The following is an 18,708-nucleotide window of genomic DNA, read 5'->3' on the forward strand; positions in this document are numbered from 1 at the left end:
GCCAAGAGTGTACAACGCTGTCATCAAGGCAAAGGGAGGCTACTTTGAAGAATTTCAAATATATTTTGATTTGTTTAACCTCTCTTGGGAAGGGGGAGGTATTTTCACCTCCGGATGAAAAGCGTGCCCAAATTAAACTGCCTGCTACTCAGGCCCATAAGCTAGGATATGCATATAATTAGTAGCTTTGGATAGAAAACACTAAAGTTACCAAAACTGTTACAATAATGCCTGTGAGTGTAACAGAACTGATATGGCAGGCGAAAACCTGAGGAAAATCCACCCAGGAAGTACTATTATTTTGAAAGGCTGTTTTTCCATTGAAAGCCTATCCACCATACAAAGACTTAGGACCCAGTTCATGATCTCTGTGGCTTCCTCTACTTGTGGCCAGTCCTTCGGCATTGTTTCAGGCTTTTACTCAGAAAAAATTAGGGAGATACCTTCAATGAGTGAACAGTGGAAATTTCCAGACATGAGCCAAGCGCATGATCGGGAGCTGCCTTTGTTTACCTTTTCTATTGACAAAGCTTTTGTCCAGTTGAAATATTAGATTATTTATGACAAAAACAACCTGAGAATTGATTATAAACATCGTTTGACATGTTTCTGCTAACTTTTATTGTACTTAAAAATAAAAAAAGTGTCTGGACTTGTGCCCGCGCCTTGTGCATTTGAATTACTGAACTAAACGCGTGAACAAAAAGGAGGTTTTTGGTCATAAAGAGGGACATTATCGAACAAAACAAACATTTATTGTCTAACATGGAGACCTGGGAATGCCACCAGATGAAGATCAAAGGTAAGTGATTAACTTTAACGCTATTTCTGACACCTCTCCTTGGTTGGAAAATGGCTGTATGGTTTTCTATGGCTAGGCGCTGACCTAACATAATCGCAAAGTGTGCTTTCACCGTAAAGCCTTTTTGAAATCTGACACAGCAGTTGCATTAAGGAGAAGTATATATTTAATTGTATGTTGAACACTTGCATCTTTTATCAATGTTTATGATGAGTATTTCTGTCATTTGATGTGGTTCTCTGCACTTTCACCAGATGTTTGTTTGAGACAATGCATTTCTAAACATAACGCACCAATTTCAAATGAGGTCTTTGGACATAAAGATGAGCAACATCGAACAAAACACAAATGTATTGTGTAACATGAAGTCCTGTGAGTGCCATCTGATGAAGATCAAAGGTTAGTGATTAATTTAATCGCTATTTCTGACTTTTGTGAGCCCTCTCCTTGGCTGGAAAATGGCTGTATGGTTTTCTGTGACTAGGTGCTGACCTAACATAATCGTTTGGTGTGCTTTCGCCGTAAAGCCTATTTGAAATTGGACACTGTGGCTGGATTTACAAGAAGTTTATCTTTAAAATGGTGTTTAATACTTGTATGTTTGAGGAATTTGAATTATGGCATTTCTGTTTTCAATTTGGCGCCCTGCAATTTCACTGGCTGTTGTCGAGGTGGGACGCTAGCTTGTACCAGACAGGTTGACACTTCTTTGGTTACTACATTTATTTATTTATTTAACTTGGCAAGGGAGTTAACCTCTCTGCGCATGGAACCTGCTAGCTGGCTGAAATTCCACAACATACAGTGATCGCTACATACATAGTCATATTAAACATTCATGAAAATGTGCCTCACATGTATCGAAAGCCTAGAATCTTGCTAATCCAACTGCGTTGTCAGATTTAAAAAACGATTTACTGCGAAAGAATGCGATGCGATTATCTGAGCATAGAGCCCCATAAAAAATTTAATTAACCAGCACAGGGGTAACAATCACAAACTGCATTAAAATAAATAATTTACCTTTGACGATCGTCTGTTTGCAATTCCAATGCTCATCGTTACACAATGAATGATCTTTTGTTTGATAAAATAGGCTATAAAAACTTAACACAAAACATTTTGTGAACCGCTTGTGTAGTGAATTCCGTCTCATTCCATTTTCGACGACACATTCCAGGTAAATCACACACACAGAATGTGACTTTTCCAGTCATGTTTGGTTTCACTGCAATCAACTGGTTTGTTTGTAACACAATCAAACCTGATGGGCCATTTCGCCGGACGTATTGACTGAAAGACAACAACTAATGACATCATTGTGCACCAATGATTTGCCCGCTGTTTCGTTGATTGACTGTCTTTTAACCCAATGACCACTGATCGTCTTGAAATCTAGCTGAGTAGATAGCCAATGAGCTGGGCTAAACGGCAATACGCCATGTTTATGTGTTGCAAGACCAACCCATAAATTGATTGGGAAGGTGAGACAGATATTGTTGTAGGACGCTTCATTTAGCGATTGTGGAGGAATATTTTTTGAAAGGGAGAGGACATCGTTTTGGACTGGTAAGTTCTTATCATGCTAATGCCCTTGTTTTAAATTAATAATATAAAATATTATTTGTGATTTTTTATTTATTTTAGAAGCAGTATATAAACATTTAATGTCATGAAATGCGAGATGGGTGTGTCTGCCGCCCCACCCCAACCCACATGAAATAGCCTCTGAGGCTGTTGAGGAGAGGGCAGGACCACAACAATGGCCAAAGTGAAATGGAGACAGTAGATACAGCTGGTCTGTTGTAATATAAAAGAGACAGTAGATCTAGCAGGTAATAATAATATATTCAACCTTCAACTCTCTATATATATATTTTTATTATACCTGTTGATACAGGGCTCATATGTGCAACTATTCTAACTGAACATTTTCTTTCACAGTGACACTGACTCCGAATGGGAGTCTTATCCGGTGTCCTGTGTGAATTTAAGTATGCTCTCTCTAATTCTCTCTTTCTCTCTCTCGGAGGACCTGAGCCCTAGGACCATGCGTCAGGACTACCTGGCATGATGACTCCTTGCTGTCCCCAGTCCACCTGGCCTTGCCGCTGTTCCAGTTTCAACTGTTCTGCCTGCGGCTATGGAACCCTAAACGGTTCATTTTTACTCTTGAGGTGCTGTCCTGTTGCACCCTCTACAACCACTGTGATCTCCACCCGGCACAGCCAGAAGAGGACTGGTCACCCCTCATAGCCTGGTTCCTCTCTAGGTTTCTTCCTAGGTTTTTGCCTCTCGGGAGTTTTTCCTAGCCACCGTGCTTCTACACCTGCATTGCTTGCTGTTTGGGGTTTTAGGCTGGGGCTATATAAATAGATTTGATAGAGGACTGAGGGTCATCCAAATATTGAAAGTGTGTAAATAGTTACCTATGTTATTTTGTAAATGTAAATATTTAAATTTTTCCATATTTTTTAATCAATATTTTTTTCCACATTTTTTTGGGGGGGGGGCGGTGTTAGAATACCATTTTGGCATTTTGTATATAGTTATTTAATTCAAAATGTATACCTTCACTAATTTGGCCACTTGGGTACATTTGGGCTATATCTGTGGGACACCTGGGTGACTTCATGATAAATGTCATGTAGCACACTCATTTTGGAAGTTATAATTCTGAAACTTTGCACAAGTACTGTTGCCCTCTTATATTTTTCACTGAAATTGTCCCCATCATCCTATCTGAATGTTTGTTTTATCTTGTTCATTTTAAAGATGATACAAAAAGAAAAAACATATGTTATTTTCCATTGTTTTATCTAAACCAGATCTATTGTGTGTTATTCTCCTACATTCAATTCAAATTTACACAAACTTCAGAGTGTTTTCTTTCAAATGGTACCAAGGTTATGCATATCCTTGGTTCTGTGCCTGAGCTACGGGCTGTTAGATGTGGATGATATGTCTTCAGGCGGAAATTGCACAAAGTAGGGGGGGAGCTGCAAGAGGTTTTAAGAACAAATTCTTATTTTCAATGATGGCCCCCTATTCAGGGGCAGAACGACAGATTTGTACCTTGTCAGCTAACCTTCCAGTTACTAGTCCAACACTAACCAATAGGCTACCCTGCCACTACATGATTACATATGTGTTATTTCATAGTTTTGATGTCTTCACTATTATTCTACAATGTAGAAACTAGTAAAAAATAAAGAAAATGCTTGAATGAGCAGGTGTTCTAAAACTTTTGACAAGTAGTGTATATTTTAGCAATTAAAATATACTTTTGATACTTAAGTAAATTAAAAACTTTCAGACTTTTAATCAAGTAGTATTTTACTGGGTGACTCACTTTTACTTGAGTCATTTTCTATTAAGGCATCTTTACTTTTACTCAAGTATAACAACTGAGTACTTTTTCCACAACTGCCTACCTGCCAGCCCATGGCCCTCTCCGTCAGGCACTGTAGGGCCTCCCCTTCAGGCAGACGCACCGGCAGCTTCTGGAGGGACACCAGGAGAGACAGGATGGTCTCCAGACGCGGGCGACGTGACCGCTGGCATAACGGGCACAGGAATTTGGCCTCCTTGCTGTTGCCTTGGCACCCGGCCGAGCCCATGAGCCTCTTCTGCGAGCCCGCTTTCGGTAATGGCACGCAGGCTCCGTGGAACCAGTCCTTGCACAGTTCACACTGCAACATAAACCCGCTGGCAGTTTTACGACACAGACAGAACTTGACCTCCTCGATGCGGTCAGACATGGCCATCTTCGCCAGGTTGGCAGCTCGGAGGGAGTGGATGGCCTCAACTTCTTTCTGCTCCTTGGATTTGAATGCCGCTACGACGATGGCCGGGTCACAGGCATCTTCATAACTCTCGTCAAGGCCGCTGAGACCCTCCAGGTCCAGACCCCTCTCCTTCTCAAGGAGCTCCTTGACTCGTCTGCGTTTGCTCTTGCTGTTGCCGTAGATACCAATATCCACACGCGGACTAAGGACCTAAGGAGAGACAACACACAGAGAATAGAGATTAGCAAACATGCTATCTAACTACTAGTCCTATGATAATATTGGTCCTATTCTACCTACAGTATAGACAGATGGAATTCACAACAATCTGCATATGGTGGTCCGCCAACTTCTGCACCATTCTACATAGCTTAAGCAAATATATCATATTGCACTCTGGGGTCAGCATAGTCTGAAAGGGCTGCTTGGTTAGAAAAATCTTTCAAACCACCATCACAGCGACATACTCATCCATGATTTCCCAATGCCTAGGTACAACCCAACCCAGGGTATTATTTCTTACCTGTAGCAGGGTGTAGGTTGAGTTCTTCTTGAGGAAGGTGCGTGCAGTCCTCTCCCTCCAGGCACGGGCTGAGGCCACCTGGGATTCGACCTGAGGCAGGGGGTCCAGCCGGACGGGGATGGAGCGACCCCTCGCCAGCAGGCTCTCCAGCTGCTCCAGGTATGCATAGTTACTGCCACACTGAAGGCAGTGAGACATATGGGGGAAACATACAAGGAAATTAATCATTATCATCAATTTAAAAAAAAATATAAGTAATGCATCGCACAGTATGACCCTTCCCATTCACATGTATCATTCATGTTCTGAAAACAAGATAAATGACAAACCTATCTAGTAACAATAACCATGTTCCCAACCAACTATTTAAATGCAAGTCAATTTCCGGTTGGATAAAATGTTTTAACAATTAATTAATTAATTAAAAACGACAGGCCTGATGGAAACAGTATCATTGCCTGTAAACTTTTCAAATGTCGACAGAACATAAATACACTAGACGGGATAATTGTTTTGTCGGTAAAATAGATAAATGGGACAAATTCAGTGGAAATGCTGTCACAGTAAATAATATGGTTCTGTGGTCCTCCCACTATGACTTGGAAAAGTATGCACCCTGCAAAGTTCATTATTATTCTACAGATTAAATAAATTAACTTCAGAGGGTGGTGAAAGTGCACAGTGATGAGCTTGATGCTCCTTTCCAATAGATATTGAGGGTCTTAATTTTATGCTGGCGGCATGATCTGAGCTTGGCTGTCAATAAATAAAAATGATCTCGCTCTTATCCATAACCTCATCATAAAGCCTACCCTCTGCTCTGTATCTGCGAGCTGTTGACAAGAGAGCACGTGCCAAAAAACAGATGGGGCACATTTGCTGTTTCTCTCAGACTTTGAGGCAAAACCATTGACAGCGTTAACAATTGGGATGGAATTAGGTACAGTTGAAGTCGGAAGTTTACAGTTAGGTTGGATTCATTAAAACTCGCTTTTCAACCACTCCACAAATTTCTTGTTAAAACCTCGTGACTAGGGGGCAGTATTTTATTTTTGGAAAAATAACGTTCCCAAAGTAAACGGGATATTTTGTCAGGACAAGATGCTAGAATATGCATATAATTGACAGTTTAGGATAGAAAACACAAAGGTTTCCAAAACTGTCCAAATATTGTCTGTGAGCATAACAGAACTGATATTGCAGGCAAAAGCCTGAGAAAAATCCAATCCGGAAGTGCCTCATTTTTGAAAGCTCTGCGTTCCAATGCGTCCCTATTGAGCAGTGAATGGGCTATCAACCAGATTACTTTTTCGACATATTCCCCAAGGTGTCTACAGCATTGTGACGGTTTTACGCCTATATGTTGAATAGGCTACATTGTGTAAGTGGTCACCTGATGGCTCTCAGAGTGATTCTCGCGTAAAATACAGGAGGTAGCCATTTTTCCAATCGGTCCTACTGAAAAACCAATTGTCCCGGTGGATATATTATCGAATAGATATTTGAAAAACACCTTGAGGGTTGATTATAAACAACGTTTGCCATGTTTCTGTCGATATTATGGAGCTAATTTGGAATATTTTTCGGCGTTGTCGTGACCGCAATTTCCAGTCGATTTCTCAGCCAAACATGAAGAACAAACGGAGCTATTTCGCCTACAAAAATCGTTTTTCTGGAAAAAGGAACATGTGCTATTTAACTGGGAGTCTCCTGAGTGAAAACATCTGAAACTCAAAGGTAAACGATTTAATTTGATTGCTTTTCTGATTTCCGTGACCAAGTTACCTGCTGCTAGCTGGACAAAATGCTATGCTAGGCTATCGATAAACTTACAAATGCTTGTCTAGCTTTGGCTGTAAAGCATATTTTGAACATCTGAGATGACAGGGTGATTAACAAAAGGCTTAGCTGTGTCTCAATATTTTTCACTTGTGATTTTCATGAATAGGAACATTTTCTAGTAATATTTATGTCCGTTGCGTTATGCTAATTAGTGTCAGTCGATGATTATGCTCCCGGATCCGGGATGGGGTGTCACTAGAGGTTAACAAACTATAGTTTTGGCAAGTCGGTTAGGACATCTACTTTGTGCATGACAAGTAATTCTTCCAACAATTGTTTACAGACAGATTATTTCACTGTATCACAATTCCAGTGGGTCAGAAGTTAACATTCACTAAGATGACTGTGCCTTTAAACAGCTTGGAACATTTCAGAAAATTATGTCATGGCTTCTGATAGGCTAATTGACATCATTAGAGTCAATTGGAGGTGTACCTGTGGATGTATTTCAAGGCCTACCTTCAAACTCAGTTTTTGCTTGACACCATGGGAAAATCTAAAATCAGCCAAGACCTCAGAAATATAATTGAATTTTACAGACGAAGAACCATATATGTGACATTTAAAAAAAAAGAAGAGATATACATGAAAAATCATTATTGGACACCCTTTTTCTATAGTGAACCGGTTTCACAAGCTTTCCACACGCTAATTAACAATAATTTTAAATGTAAAAATAGGCTCTCGTGGAATAACCATTTATGTGCACCACTCAGAATGGACGGACAAGCGCACAACCTTTCTGTTGCTGATGAAAATCGCAGAAATGTGGGAAAGAAACGTAAAACAAAACTAAAAGAATGGAAAGACAGGCAAAGGAAGATCTTACAGGATGCGGGAAAACCCTATACAAATCGTAAGGGTCAAGAAAAACGGGGAAAAGCTGTCCAAAAGAGGTATGTGGAAGAACCGTGTATCAAACAATCAAGCTAGCTAGCTATAGAGTACAGTAACTAACATGTATGTTCTGGGTTGTCTTTACAAATGTTATTGCTAGATTATAGAAGAAACATAGCTAGCTACTTTTTCTCCATCCACCAGATGATTCGACATGGCCACAGTAGCTAGCTAGTTACACTGTATCCTGCAGGGAAGAGCGTGTTCCACGACGTGCAGAAAGGATTGCGGAAAGTTGACTGATGAGCGCAAGCTGCATCTGTTCAACAGTTTCTACACGGCCCCATACGAGAAACAACAAGCGTTGATTCTCTCCGGCTTAGAACAGGTTAGAAATAAGACAAAACGCCTATTATTATAATAGCTATATTGAACACTTGCATAGTTTAACTTTGACAGTAATGATACGTAAATTAACGTTAACTCTAAAAGTGCAGTGTTACACAATGGTGCAATACAAACTCATTCTGTGTATATATTGGGAGTGTGTGAAAGATGGAGGTCCTGATCAAGCAATATCTTGAATGTGCTACAGTATATTAAATTCTGAATTCATCATTGTCAATTTTTATTGCAGCATGAGGTGAAACGGAGACGTAAACCTGAGGAGAACAAACGACGGAAACAAACCTTCAAATACCAAGTACAGCAAGCAGGCCAGAGATTGAATTTGTGCAAGGTCACTTTCATGTCTATGTTCCAGCTAACCAACAGCCGTCTTCAGGCAAGTGAAAATATGAATTAATGTCTATATGAATATCAATTACAAACATATTGTATTCTCTGTACTAGTTTTTAATAACCTGCTAATTGAAATGTAATTGTTTTGGTCAGGTTATTCAGGAAAAGTTAGCTGAGGCAGGTGAGGTTGCAGGGTCTCCAGATCAGGCTACTGAGGCTAGGTCTCCTTTAGAAGATGGAAGAGGGAAGGCATAGCAATAGGTAATGCGCTATGGATTCCAGCCTGGATTATTTCACTATATCAGTACTCTAAACAATCTTCTAAACATTAACATAGAGTATCGAATTGATGAATAGCGAATTCTGAAACAAAAATATACAAATGTTTATTACTTTTAAACAAAATGATGGTAACTAAGCTGTCCAACTACCACCTGAGCATTGAGGACTGAGTGACAATTACCTTCCCGGACAGCACTGGCCTCATTCTCGCCGCCCTACAGGACCCACCGGCCACAAACGGCAATGGCGTGACCGGGATTTGTACCCCGGTTATAGCGACACAGTTGCACTCTAAGGCAGGTCCCTAGACCATTGAGAGAATACAAGTTTAACAACATCTTGTTGTCTCCTTACAGGCCACATCAGATACATGCTACAGTGAAAGAGGGCATCAAGGAGCACATTCTATCTTTCCCAAGAACCCAGAACCACTACTCTCGGATGAAGGGGGATGTACACAGAGAATACCTCAGCCCTGATCTGAATTTGTTGCTGATGATATTTGAAGCACAACCAGCAAAACCATTCAAGGTGATGAGAATGCAATGTGAAGACTTCAGGCACCTCCCTGATTCTGTCCTCAAGCGACCAGCTGGACTACAGATCACCTCAGTGAGGTGGTTAAAAGTCACAGGTATTACACAGAGAATAGTTTACTAACATCCCATCAACATGCAACATGTTGTTCTAACAATAAAATATCCTAATGCTTGACTGTTTATTGATGTCAGGAACTTAAAATGTTTCTGTTCTAATTTCAGTTGAGGATCCTTGGAATCTGTACGCCAGACAGAGCCACAGTCTATTTGAGGGATTGAAATCGTGGCTGATCTCCAAACCAAAACAAGGAGCTACACCTCAACCTCCCTATTTTGCAAGCCACTACCCTAGAGCATATGAGAGTCCTCTCCCATAAAAAAAAACAAGTACCAAGATCTGATGACCATGCTGAACTACTTGCCAGCTGCATCACGCTCTTTTTATAAATCACTGCAGAGTGAATAATTTGTTGTTAAACCAAGCTACATAATTAACCGTTTTTTCTGTGAGTTTATGATCCCCTGAACCTGTATAGTGTGTTGAATCTGAATACATTTCAGAAGACATGTCACCCCTATTGTAGGAAATTAAATGTATAGTAGGTGTTTTCTATGTGAATCAATTTGTGTTTGATTTGAACCAGCACAATATATTGAATTAATTTAATTTTAAGATGTTGTTCCTAGTGTAGAAAATGTTATGTACAATGTGTTCTGTTGAGAATTATTTTGTGTGTGATCATTAGAACCTTTTTTTATCTGAATTAATTAAACAAATAAGTCATCACATACAGTATGTGAGTATTCATTTGATCTTGATTCCCTTTTTTTATTCAATACAATATACAGTACGTCTCTGTCACCACATTTAGCATAAACTCTAAGCAGTTAATACTTATTTACTGCTGTCACCTCAGTACAGAAGGACATTTCTTGCCTTTAGCATGGGTTAACGCAATTCAAAACATAATTGCTGATCATAGTGTTAAACGCAAAGAGAATGGTTTTCTGAACGTTTTGTAATATTGACCTTAGGGACCTGCATATTGGTACATCACATTGATCCATATTTGATATTTACAAGTTGTGCTTGTTTTGATTGAATTAATTTAATTGTATTCTATTTTTGTAGTTATTCTATGGTATGTTCACATTGAGGGCTTCATTTTAAATGAGACTAAGATTTCATGACTCAACTTTTAAGAAAAAAGTCAGTGCTAAAGTTGATAGAGCACCTTTAAATGAACCTCTATACAAATGAATTAACTACATATTGCATTTAAGTTATTTACATGAAGGGCATCTGTACTTGAAAGTACTTAAAACATCATATCAGGTGTTAAAAAAGGATATCTTACAAGAGTCATGCAAAATGTCACATATACTGTTCTTCCACAAACTGAAATCATCACTGGAGATATACTGTTCTTCCACATTCTAAAAATTTAAACGGCAATAAAAAAAGTATTTTTTGAAATAACAAAAAAATATCAATTCTTGTTGGAAGATATGGGTATGGTGAATTATTTGTCAACCATAAAACACCTAATGTGGTACACACAATTAATAATATAAAAATAACTGATTATCTTAAAATGGAAAAACTGTCACATATGGTTCTTCATCTGTAGGATTCAATTGTAGACCTCCACAAGTCTGGTTCATCCTTGGTAGCAAATTCCAAACACCTGAAGGTACCACGTTCATCTGTACAAACAATAGTACACAGTACACAGTATAAACCCCATGGTACCATGCAGCGTTCATACCGCTCAGGAAGGAGACGCGTTCAGTCTCCTAGAGATGAACGTACTATGGTGCGAAAAGCTCAAATCAATCCCAGAACAGCAGCAAAGGACCTTGTGAAGATGCTGGAGGAAACAGGTACAAAGGTATCTATATCCACAGTAAAATGAGTCCTACATCGACATAACCTGAAAGGTCACTCAGCAAGGAGAAAGCCACTGCTCCAAAAACGCCATAAAAAAAGCCATACTACGGTTTGCCACTGCACATGGGGACGAAGACCGTACTTTTTGGAGAATTATCCTCTGGTCTGATGAAACAAAAATAGAACTGTTTGGCCATAATAACCATCATTATGTCTGGAGGAAAAAGGGGGATGCTTGCAAGCCGAAGAACACCATCCCAACCGTGAATCACGGGGTGTCAGCATCATGTTGTGGGGGTGCTTTGCTGCAGGAGGGACTGGTGCACTTCACAAAATAGATGGCATCATGAGGTAGGAAAATGATGTGGATTTCGTGAAGCTACATCTCAAGACATCAGTCAGGAAGTTAAAGCTTGATCGCAAATGGGTCTTCCAAATGGACAATGACCCCAAGCTTACTTCCAAAGTTGTGGCAAAATGGCTTAAGGACAACAAAGTCAAGGTATTGGAGTGGCCATCACAAAGCCCTGACCTCAATCCTATTGAAAATGTGTGGGCAGAACTGAAAAAGCGTGTATGAGCAAGGAGGCCTACAAACCTGACTCAGTTACACCAGCTCGGTCAGGAGAAATGGGCCAAAATTCACCCAACTTATTGTGGGAAACTTCTGACCCACTGGGAATGTGATGAAAGAAATGAAAGCTGAAATAAATCATTCTCACTACTCTTATTCTGACATTTCACATTCTTAAAATAAAAAGTGATGATCCTAACTGACCTAAGACAGGGAATTTTTTCTTTTTTAGGAATTGTGAAAAACTGAGTTTAAATGTATTTGGCTAAGGTGTGTGTAAACTTCCGACTTCAACTGTGAATGAAAAGTTGTGCTTTTTATTTGCACTACGTCATTAAGCACAGCTTTTGACTCCCAAGAAGCCAGTTTGCTGGAAACAGACCTTTGCTGGTAAAATGTGCATATATTTTGGTGTTCCAATATTAGAATATTAGTCGTCGTCCCCCAATTCCGTGATATCCAATTGGTAGTTACAGTCTTGTCTCATCGCTGCAACTCCTGTACGGACTTCGTACAGCTGGCGACCGAAGTCAGTCGCTAGAGTGCGATGGGACAAGGAAATCCCGGCCGGGCAAACTCTCCCCTAAACCCGACGATACTGGGCCAATTGTGTGCTGCCTCATGGTTCTCCCTGTCACGGGCAGCCGGCTTCGGTTGCTCGCACACCCCCATCGCTTCAGAGTATATTACTCGCACACCACCCACCGCTTCAGAGTATATTACTCGCTAATGTCCAGTCCCTAGTTAACAAGGATCAAACCAGGGGCTGTAGTGAGGCCTCAAGAACTGCAACTGCAGTGCCACTAGGGATGCCCCCGCTTGAAAATCTTTCGATAAATTGATGGAAACATAGCTAATGTAAGCTTCTAACAAATGATCAGGCCATTCCGTTGCGTATAAACAGAGCCGAGGGCATCAAAGACAAATATTGAGAGATGCCCGTCTATCCTGTAGCTACATCTATATACATCACAAATTGAATCTATACTTAGTAATTACCGTGCGACGCGACACTACCTGAATGGCATCCACCTTGGCACTCCACTCCTTGGCCTTGTGCAGAGCCTCTCGGAGGGCCAGGACGTTGGGCAGGTAGGCTGGTATGTTCCTGGCCTCTATCATGATGCTCTCCAGGGTTAGCATGCTGTGTCGAGGCCTGGGGGAGGAAAGCGACAAGAAATAATGGATTTAGAGAAATTCATCATCTGACAGTTACAGGCATCCTTTGATGCAATATGCTAAACAGGAATTGGATTTGCCCAACATTTTTGCGAAGGTGTATCCTATTGAACACGACCCAAGCATATGACACCAAAGCTAAAGGCATATGCTGTAAACGAGAGAGGGCATGTATTATATGTATTATTTCTTACATTGTTAGCCCAGAAAGTGTTGTGTGTTAATATATACAGCCGGGAAGAACTATTGGATACCAGAGAGACGTCAACTTACCGGCACTACGACTAGGAATACGACTTTCCCAAATCAGTGCCTTTGTCTGCATCTCCCAAGGCATTTGAACTGATTCAAGAGGCCGACCCAAAACAACACAGACAAAGGAGAGGTTGCCGGAGCGGTCTTCTTGTGAGGCTTCGGTTGCTCGCACACCCCCACCGCTTCAGAGTATATTACTCGCTAATGTCCAGTCCCTAGTTAACAAAGTCGACGAAATTAGGGCAAGAGTTACTTTCCAAAGAGATATCCGGGATTTTAACACTGTTTCACAGAGACATGGCCAGCTGGAGACATGCCGTCGGAGTCCGTACAGCCAACGGGATTTCCAGTGCATCGCGCCGTCAGGAACAAACATCTCTCTGGTAAGAAGAAAGGCGGGGGTGTATGGTTCATGTTACAATTACACCATGACTCGTTAATCAACTTACAGGAATTCAAGTCCTTTTGTTCACCTAACCCCAAAATCCTCAATCAAATGCCGACCGTATTATCTCCCAAGAGAAATCCTCGGTTATCGTAACAGCCGTGTACATCCCCCCACAAGCGGATACCAAGACGGCCATAAAGGAACTTCACTGGACTTTATGCAAACTGGAAAACATATATTCTGAGGCTGCATTTATTGTTGCTGGGGATTTTAACAAAGCTGAGATCAAGGCTACCTAAATTCTATCAGCATATCGATTGCAGTACACAAGTGAGTAACATACTCAATCACCGCTACACTAACTTCCGTAATACATACAAGGCCCTCCCCCTCCATCCTTTTGGCAAATCTGACCATGAGTCCATTGGGAAGCACCCGTGCTTAGGTCTATTCAACGCTGGTCTGACCAATCGGATTCCACGCTTCAAGATTGCTTTAATCACATGGACTGGGATATGTTCTGGGTAGCCTCAGATAACAACATTGACGTATACGCTGTCTCGGTGAGCGAGTTTATAAGGAAGTGTATAAGAGATGTTATACCCACTGTGACTATTAAAACCTTCCCGAACCAGAAACCGTGGATTGATGGCAGCATTCGCGCAACAATGAAGACACGTACCGCATTTAATCATGGCAAGGCGACTGGAAAATGGCTGAATACAAACAGTGTAGTTAGTCCCTGCGTAAGGCAATAAAACAAGCAAAGAGTCCGTATAGAGACGAAGTGGAGTTGCAATTCATTGCCTAAAACACGAGATGTATGTGGCAGGGTTTACAATCACGGATACAAAAAAAACAAGCCCCGTCGTGGACATCGACGTCTTGCTCCCAGACAAATTAAAACGACTTCGTTGCACGCTTTGAAGACAATACAGTGCCACCGACACAGCCCGCTACCAAAGACTGTGGGCACTCCTACGTGAGTAAAACATGAAAATGTGTTAACTCTTGCAAGGCAGCCGGCCCAGACCACCTCACTAGCCGCATCCTCAGAGCATGCACAGACCAGTCTGTTGTCCCCACATGCTTCAAGATGGGAACAGGAACAATGGTGGCCAAGAAAGCCAAGTGAACTAAATGACTATCGCACCTACCTTTCACACCACTACAATTTGCTTAAAGCCCCAATAAGTCCACAGACGATGCAATCGCCATCACACTGAACACTGCCCTATCCCATCTGGACAAGAGGAATACCTATGTGAGAATGCTGTTCATTGACTACAGCTCAGCACTCAACACCACAGTACCCTCCAAACTCATCATTAAGCTCGAGAGCCTGGGTCTCGACCCCGCCCTGTGCAACTGGATCCTGGACTTCCTGATAGTCCGCCCCCAGGTGGTGAAGGTAGGAAACAACATATCCTCAACACTGGGGCACCACAAGGGTGTGTTCCCAGCCCTCTCCTGTACTCCCTGTTCACCCACGACTGCGTAGCGAAGCACGCCTCCTACTGAATCATCAGGTTTGCAGACGACACTACAGTGGTAGACCTGATTACCAACAACGACGAGACAGCCTACAGGGAGGTGGTGAGGGCACTTGGAGGGCGGTGTGAGGAAAATAACCTCTCACTCAATGTCAGCAAAACAAAAAGAGATGATTGTGGACTTCAGGAAATCGCGGAGGGAGCATCCCCCATATCCAGATCGACAGTAGTGGAGAAGGAGGAAAGTTAAGTTCCTCGGCGTACACATCACGGAGAAACTGAAATGGTCCACGCACACAGTCAGTGTGGTGAAGAAGGTGCAACAGCGCCTCTTCAACCTCAAGAGGCTGACATTTTTTGGGCTTGTCAACCAAAACCGTGACAAACTTTTACAGATGCACAATCAAGAGCTTCCTATCGGGCTGTATCACAGCCTGGTACGGCAACTGCACCACCCACAATAGCAGGGCTCTCCAGAGGGTAGTGCGAGTCTGCACAACACATCTCCTGGGACAAACTACCTGCCCTCCCGGACACCTACAACACATGTCAACGGAAGGTAAAAAAGATTATCAAGGACAATAACCACCCGAGCCACTACCTGTTCACCCCACTTCCATCCAGACGGCAAGGTCAGTACAGGTGCATCAAAGCTGGGACAGAGCAATAGAAGCTGTTTTTCAATCTCAAGGCCATCAGATTGTTAAACAGCCAGACCTAGCACAGAGGCGGCTGCCAACCTACAGACTTAATATCATTGGCCACTTTAATAATGCCATTTTAAGAATGTAGATATTACATCTCACATTACTCATCTCATATGTACACTACTGTCCAAAAGTTTGGGGTGACTTAGAAATGTCCTTGTTTTTGAAAGAAAAGCACATGTTTTGCTTATTAAAATATCAAATTGATCAGAAATACAGTGTAGACATTGTTAATGTTGTAAATGACTATTGTAGCTGGAAACAGATTTTATGGAATATCTACATAGGATTACAGAGGCCCATTATCAGAAACCATCACTCCTGTGTTCCAATGGCACGTTGTGTTAGCTAATTCAAGTTTATCATTTTAAAAGACTAATTGATCATTAGAAAACCTTTTTGCAATTATGTTAGCACAGCTGAAAACTGTTGTCCTGATTAAAGAAGAAATAAAACTGGCCTTCTTTAGACTAGTTGAGTCTCTGGAGCATCAGCGTTTGGGGCTTCGATTACAGGCTCAAAATGCCCAGAAACTCAGTCTATTCTTGTTCTGAGAAACGAAGGCTAGTCCATGCGAGAAATTGCCAAGGAACTGAAGATCTAGTACAACGCTGTGTACTTCTCCCTTCACAGAACAGCGCAAACTGGCCCTAACCAGAATAGAAAGAGTGGGAGGCCCGGTGCACAACTGAGCAAGAGGACAAGTACATTAGTGTCTCTCGTTTGAGAAACAGACGGCTCACAAGTCCTCAACTGGCAGCTTGATAAAATAGTTCCCGCAAAACACCAGTCTCAATGTCAACAGTAAAGACACGACTCCGGGATGCTGGCCTTCTAGGCAGAGTTGCAAAGAAAAAGCCATATCTCAGACTGGCCAATAAAAAGAAAAGATTAAGATGGGCAAAATAACACCAGACACTGGACAGAGGAAGATAGGAAAAAAGTGTCATGCTCTGACAAATCTAAATTGAGGTGTTGGGATCACAAAGTAGAACATTTGTGAGACGCAGAAAACAACGAAGATGCTAGAGTAGTGCAAGACGCCATCTGTCAAGCATGGTGGAGGCAATGTGACGTCTGGGGGTGCTTTGGTGGTGGTAAAGTGGGAGATTTGTACAGGGTAAAAGGGATCTTGAAGAAGGCTATCACTACATTTTGCAACGCCATGCCATACCCTGTGGACGGCGCTTAATTGGAGCCAATTTCCTCCTACAACAGGACAACCGCTCCAAACTACACAATAACTATTTAGGGAAGAAGCAGTCACAGTCAGCTGCTATTCTGTCTATTATGGAGTGGCCAGAACAGTCACCGGATCTCAACCCTGTTGAGGGAGCAGCTTGATCGTAAGAAGTGCCCATCAAGCTAATCGAATTTGTGGGTGGTGCTTCAGGAAGCATAGGGTGAAATCTCTTCAGATTACTTCAACAAATTTGACAACTAGAATGCCAAAGGTCTGCAAGGCTGAAATTGCTGCAAACGGAGGATTCTTTGATGAAAGCAAAGTTTGAAGGACACTATTATATCAATTAAAAATCATTATTTATAACCTTGCCAACGTCTTGACTATATTTCCTATTCATTTTGCAATTCATTTCATATATGTTTTCATGGAAAACAAGGGCATTTCTAAGTGAACCCAAACTTTTGAATGGTAGTGTAAATCAGAGGTCGACCGATTAATCGGAATGGCCGATTAATTAGGGAATTCGAAAACGGTATTTTTGGGCGCCAATTAAAATATATACACACACACACACCTTTATTTAACTAGGCAAGTCAGTTAAGAACACATTCTTATTTCAAATGACGGCCTAGGAACGGTGGGTTAACTGCCTCTTTCAGGGGCAGAACAACAGATTGTCACCTTGTCAGCTCGGGGGATTTATTTAATCTTTATTTAACCAGGAAGGGCTCATTGAGATTAAAATCTCTTTTTCAAGAGCGCCCTGGCCAAGATAGGCAGCACCAAGTCATTACAAAAAAATGACAGACAGGCAACATGAAAAACTACAAGTAATCTTGTAAAACCCATTGAATTCACAAGAGTATATCACAGCAAATTAAAAACATTGACAGGTCAGGGAATCAGCCTCAAAATCCTTCATCAGTAATTCATCAGTGATTTAAAAACACCAATCGGGACAAGTTCTTTCAGTTTAAAAGTATTTTGTAAGGTGTTCCAAGACGATGGCGCAGAGTACATAAAAGCCCTTTTACCAAATTCAGTTTGGACATTTGGAACAGTTAGCAGGAAGTCCAGCGTACGAAGAGAGTACCCACCACATTTCTGAACAATAAAAATGCACAAATAAAAAGGTAGTAAACCCCAATGGCTTTGTAAATAAAAGTATACCAGTGACTGAGCCTACGAGTGACTAGAGAAGGCCAGCCAACCCTGGTATTCAAAGTGCAGTGGTGCGTAAGAGTTTTGCAGTTTAAAATAAATCTCAAAGTGCCATGGTAAAGAGTGTCAATTGATCTCAAACACTGAGCGGAAGCATTAATATATAAAATATCCCCATAGTCTAGTAAAGCCATAAATGTAGCTGATACTAGCCTCCTTATGGCTTCAAAAGAAAAACAGGCCTTATTCCAAAAATAAAATCCCAATTTCAGCTTCATTTTTTTTGTAAGTTGTTGAATATGCAATTTAAAAGAGAGGCCGTCATCAATTAAAATTCCAAGATATTTATATGAGGTTACAACCTCAATCTCCTTGCCCTGACAGGTAGTAATAGGTGAAAGGTTCAGAGGTCTATTTCTTGCATTAGAAAACACCATTCGTTTAGTTCCCAGTATTGAGGATAAGCTTCAATTGACACAAGCGTGTCCTGCGTTGCATATAATCTGACTGAGCATACAAG

At 41.3% G+C, this 18,708-nt stretch overlaps 1 protein-coding gene across 5 annotated transcripts in view; it reads right to left on the reverse strand.

Annotated features, from left to right (window-relative positions):
- Positions 1-18,708, reverse strand: part of LOC109896831 (lysine-specific demethylase 5A-like) — an 88,974-nt gene that overhangs the window by 9,481 nt on the left and 60,785 nt on the right. For 4 of the 5 annotated variants that reach the window (XM_031832038.1, XM_031832037.1, XM_031832036.1 and 1 more), the window contains exons 21-23: positions 12,819-12,975; positions 5,114-5,293; positions 4,237-4,800 (exon numbers count right to left, since the gene is read on the reverse strand). In XM_031832038.1, the coding sequence (XP_031687898.1) occupies positions 4,237-4,800; positions 5,114-5,293; positions 12,819-12,975 (901 nt within the window). The remainder of the gene's footprint in view (positions 1-4,236; positions 4,801-5,113; positions 5,294-12,818; positions 12,976-18,708) is intronic. The other variant, XM_020491215.2, reaches the window with a different exon arrangement.

This window comes from Oncorhynchus kisutch, linkage group LG9 (genome assembly GCF_002021735.2).
Source record: "Oncorhynchus kisutch isolate 150728-3 linkage group LG9, Okis_V2, whole genome shotgun sequence".
Classification (NCBI taxonomy): domain Eukaryota; kingdom Metazoa; phylum Chordata; class Actinopteri; order Salmoniformes; family Salmonidae; genus Oncorhynchus; species Oncorhynchus kisutch.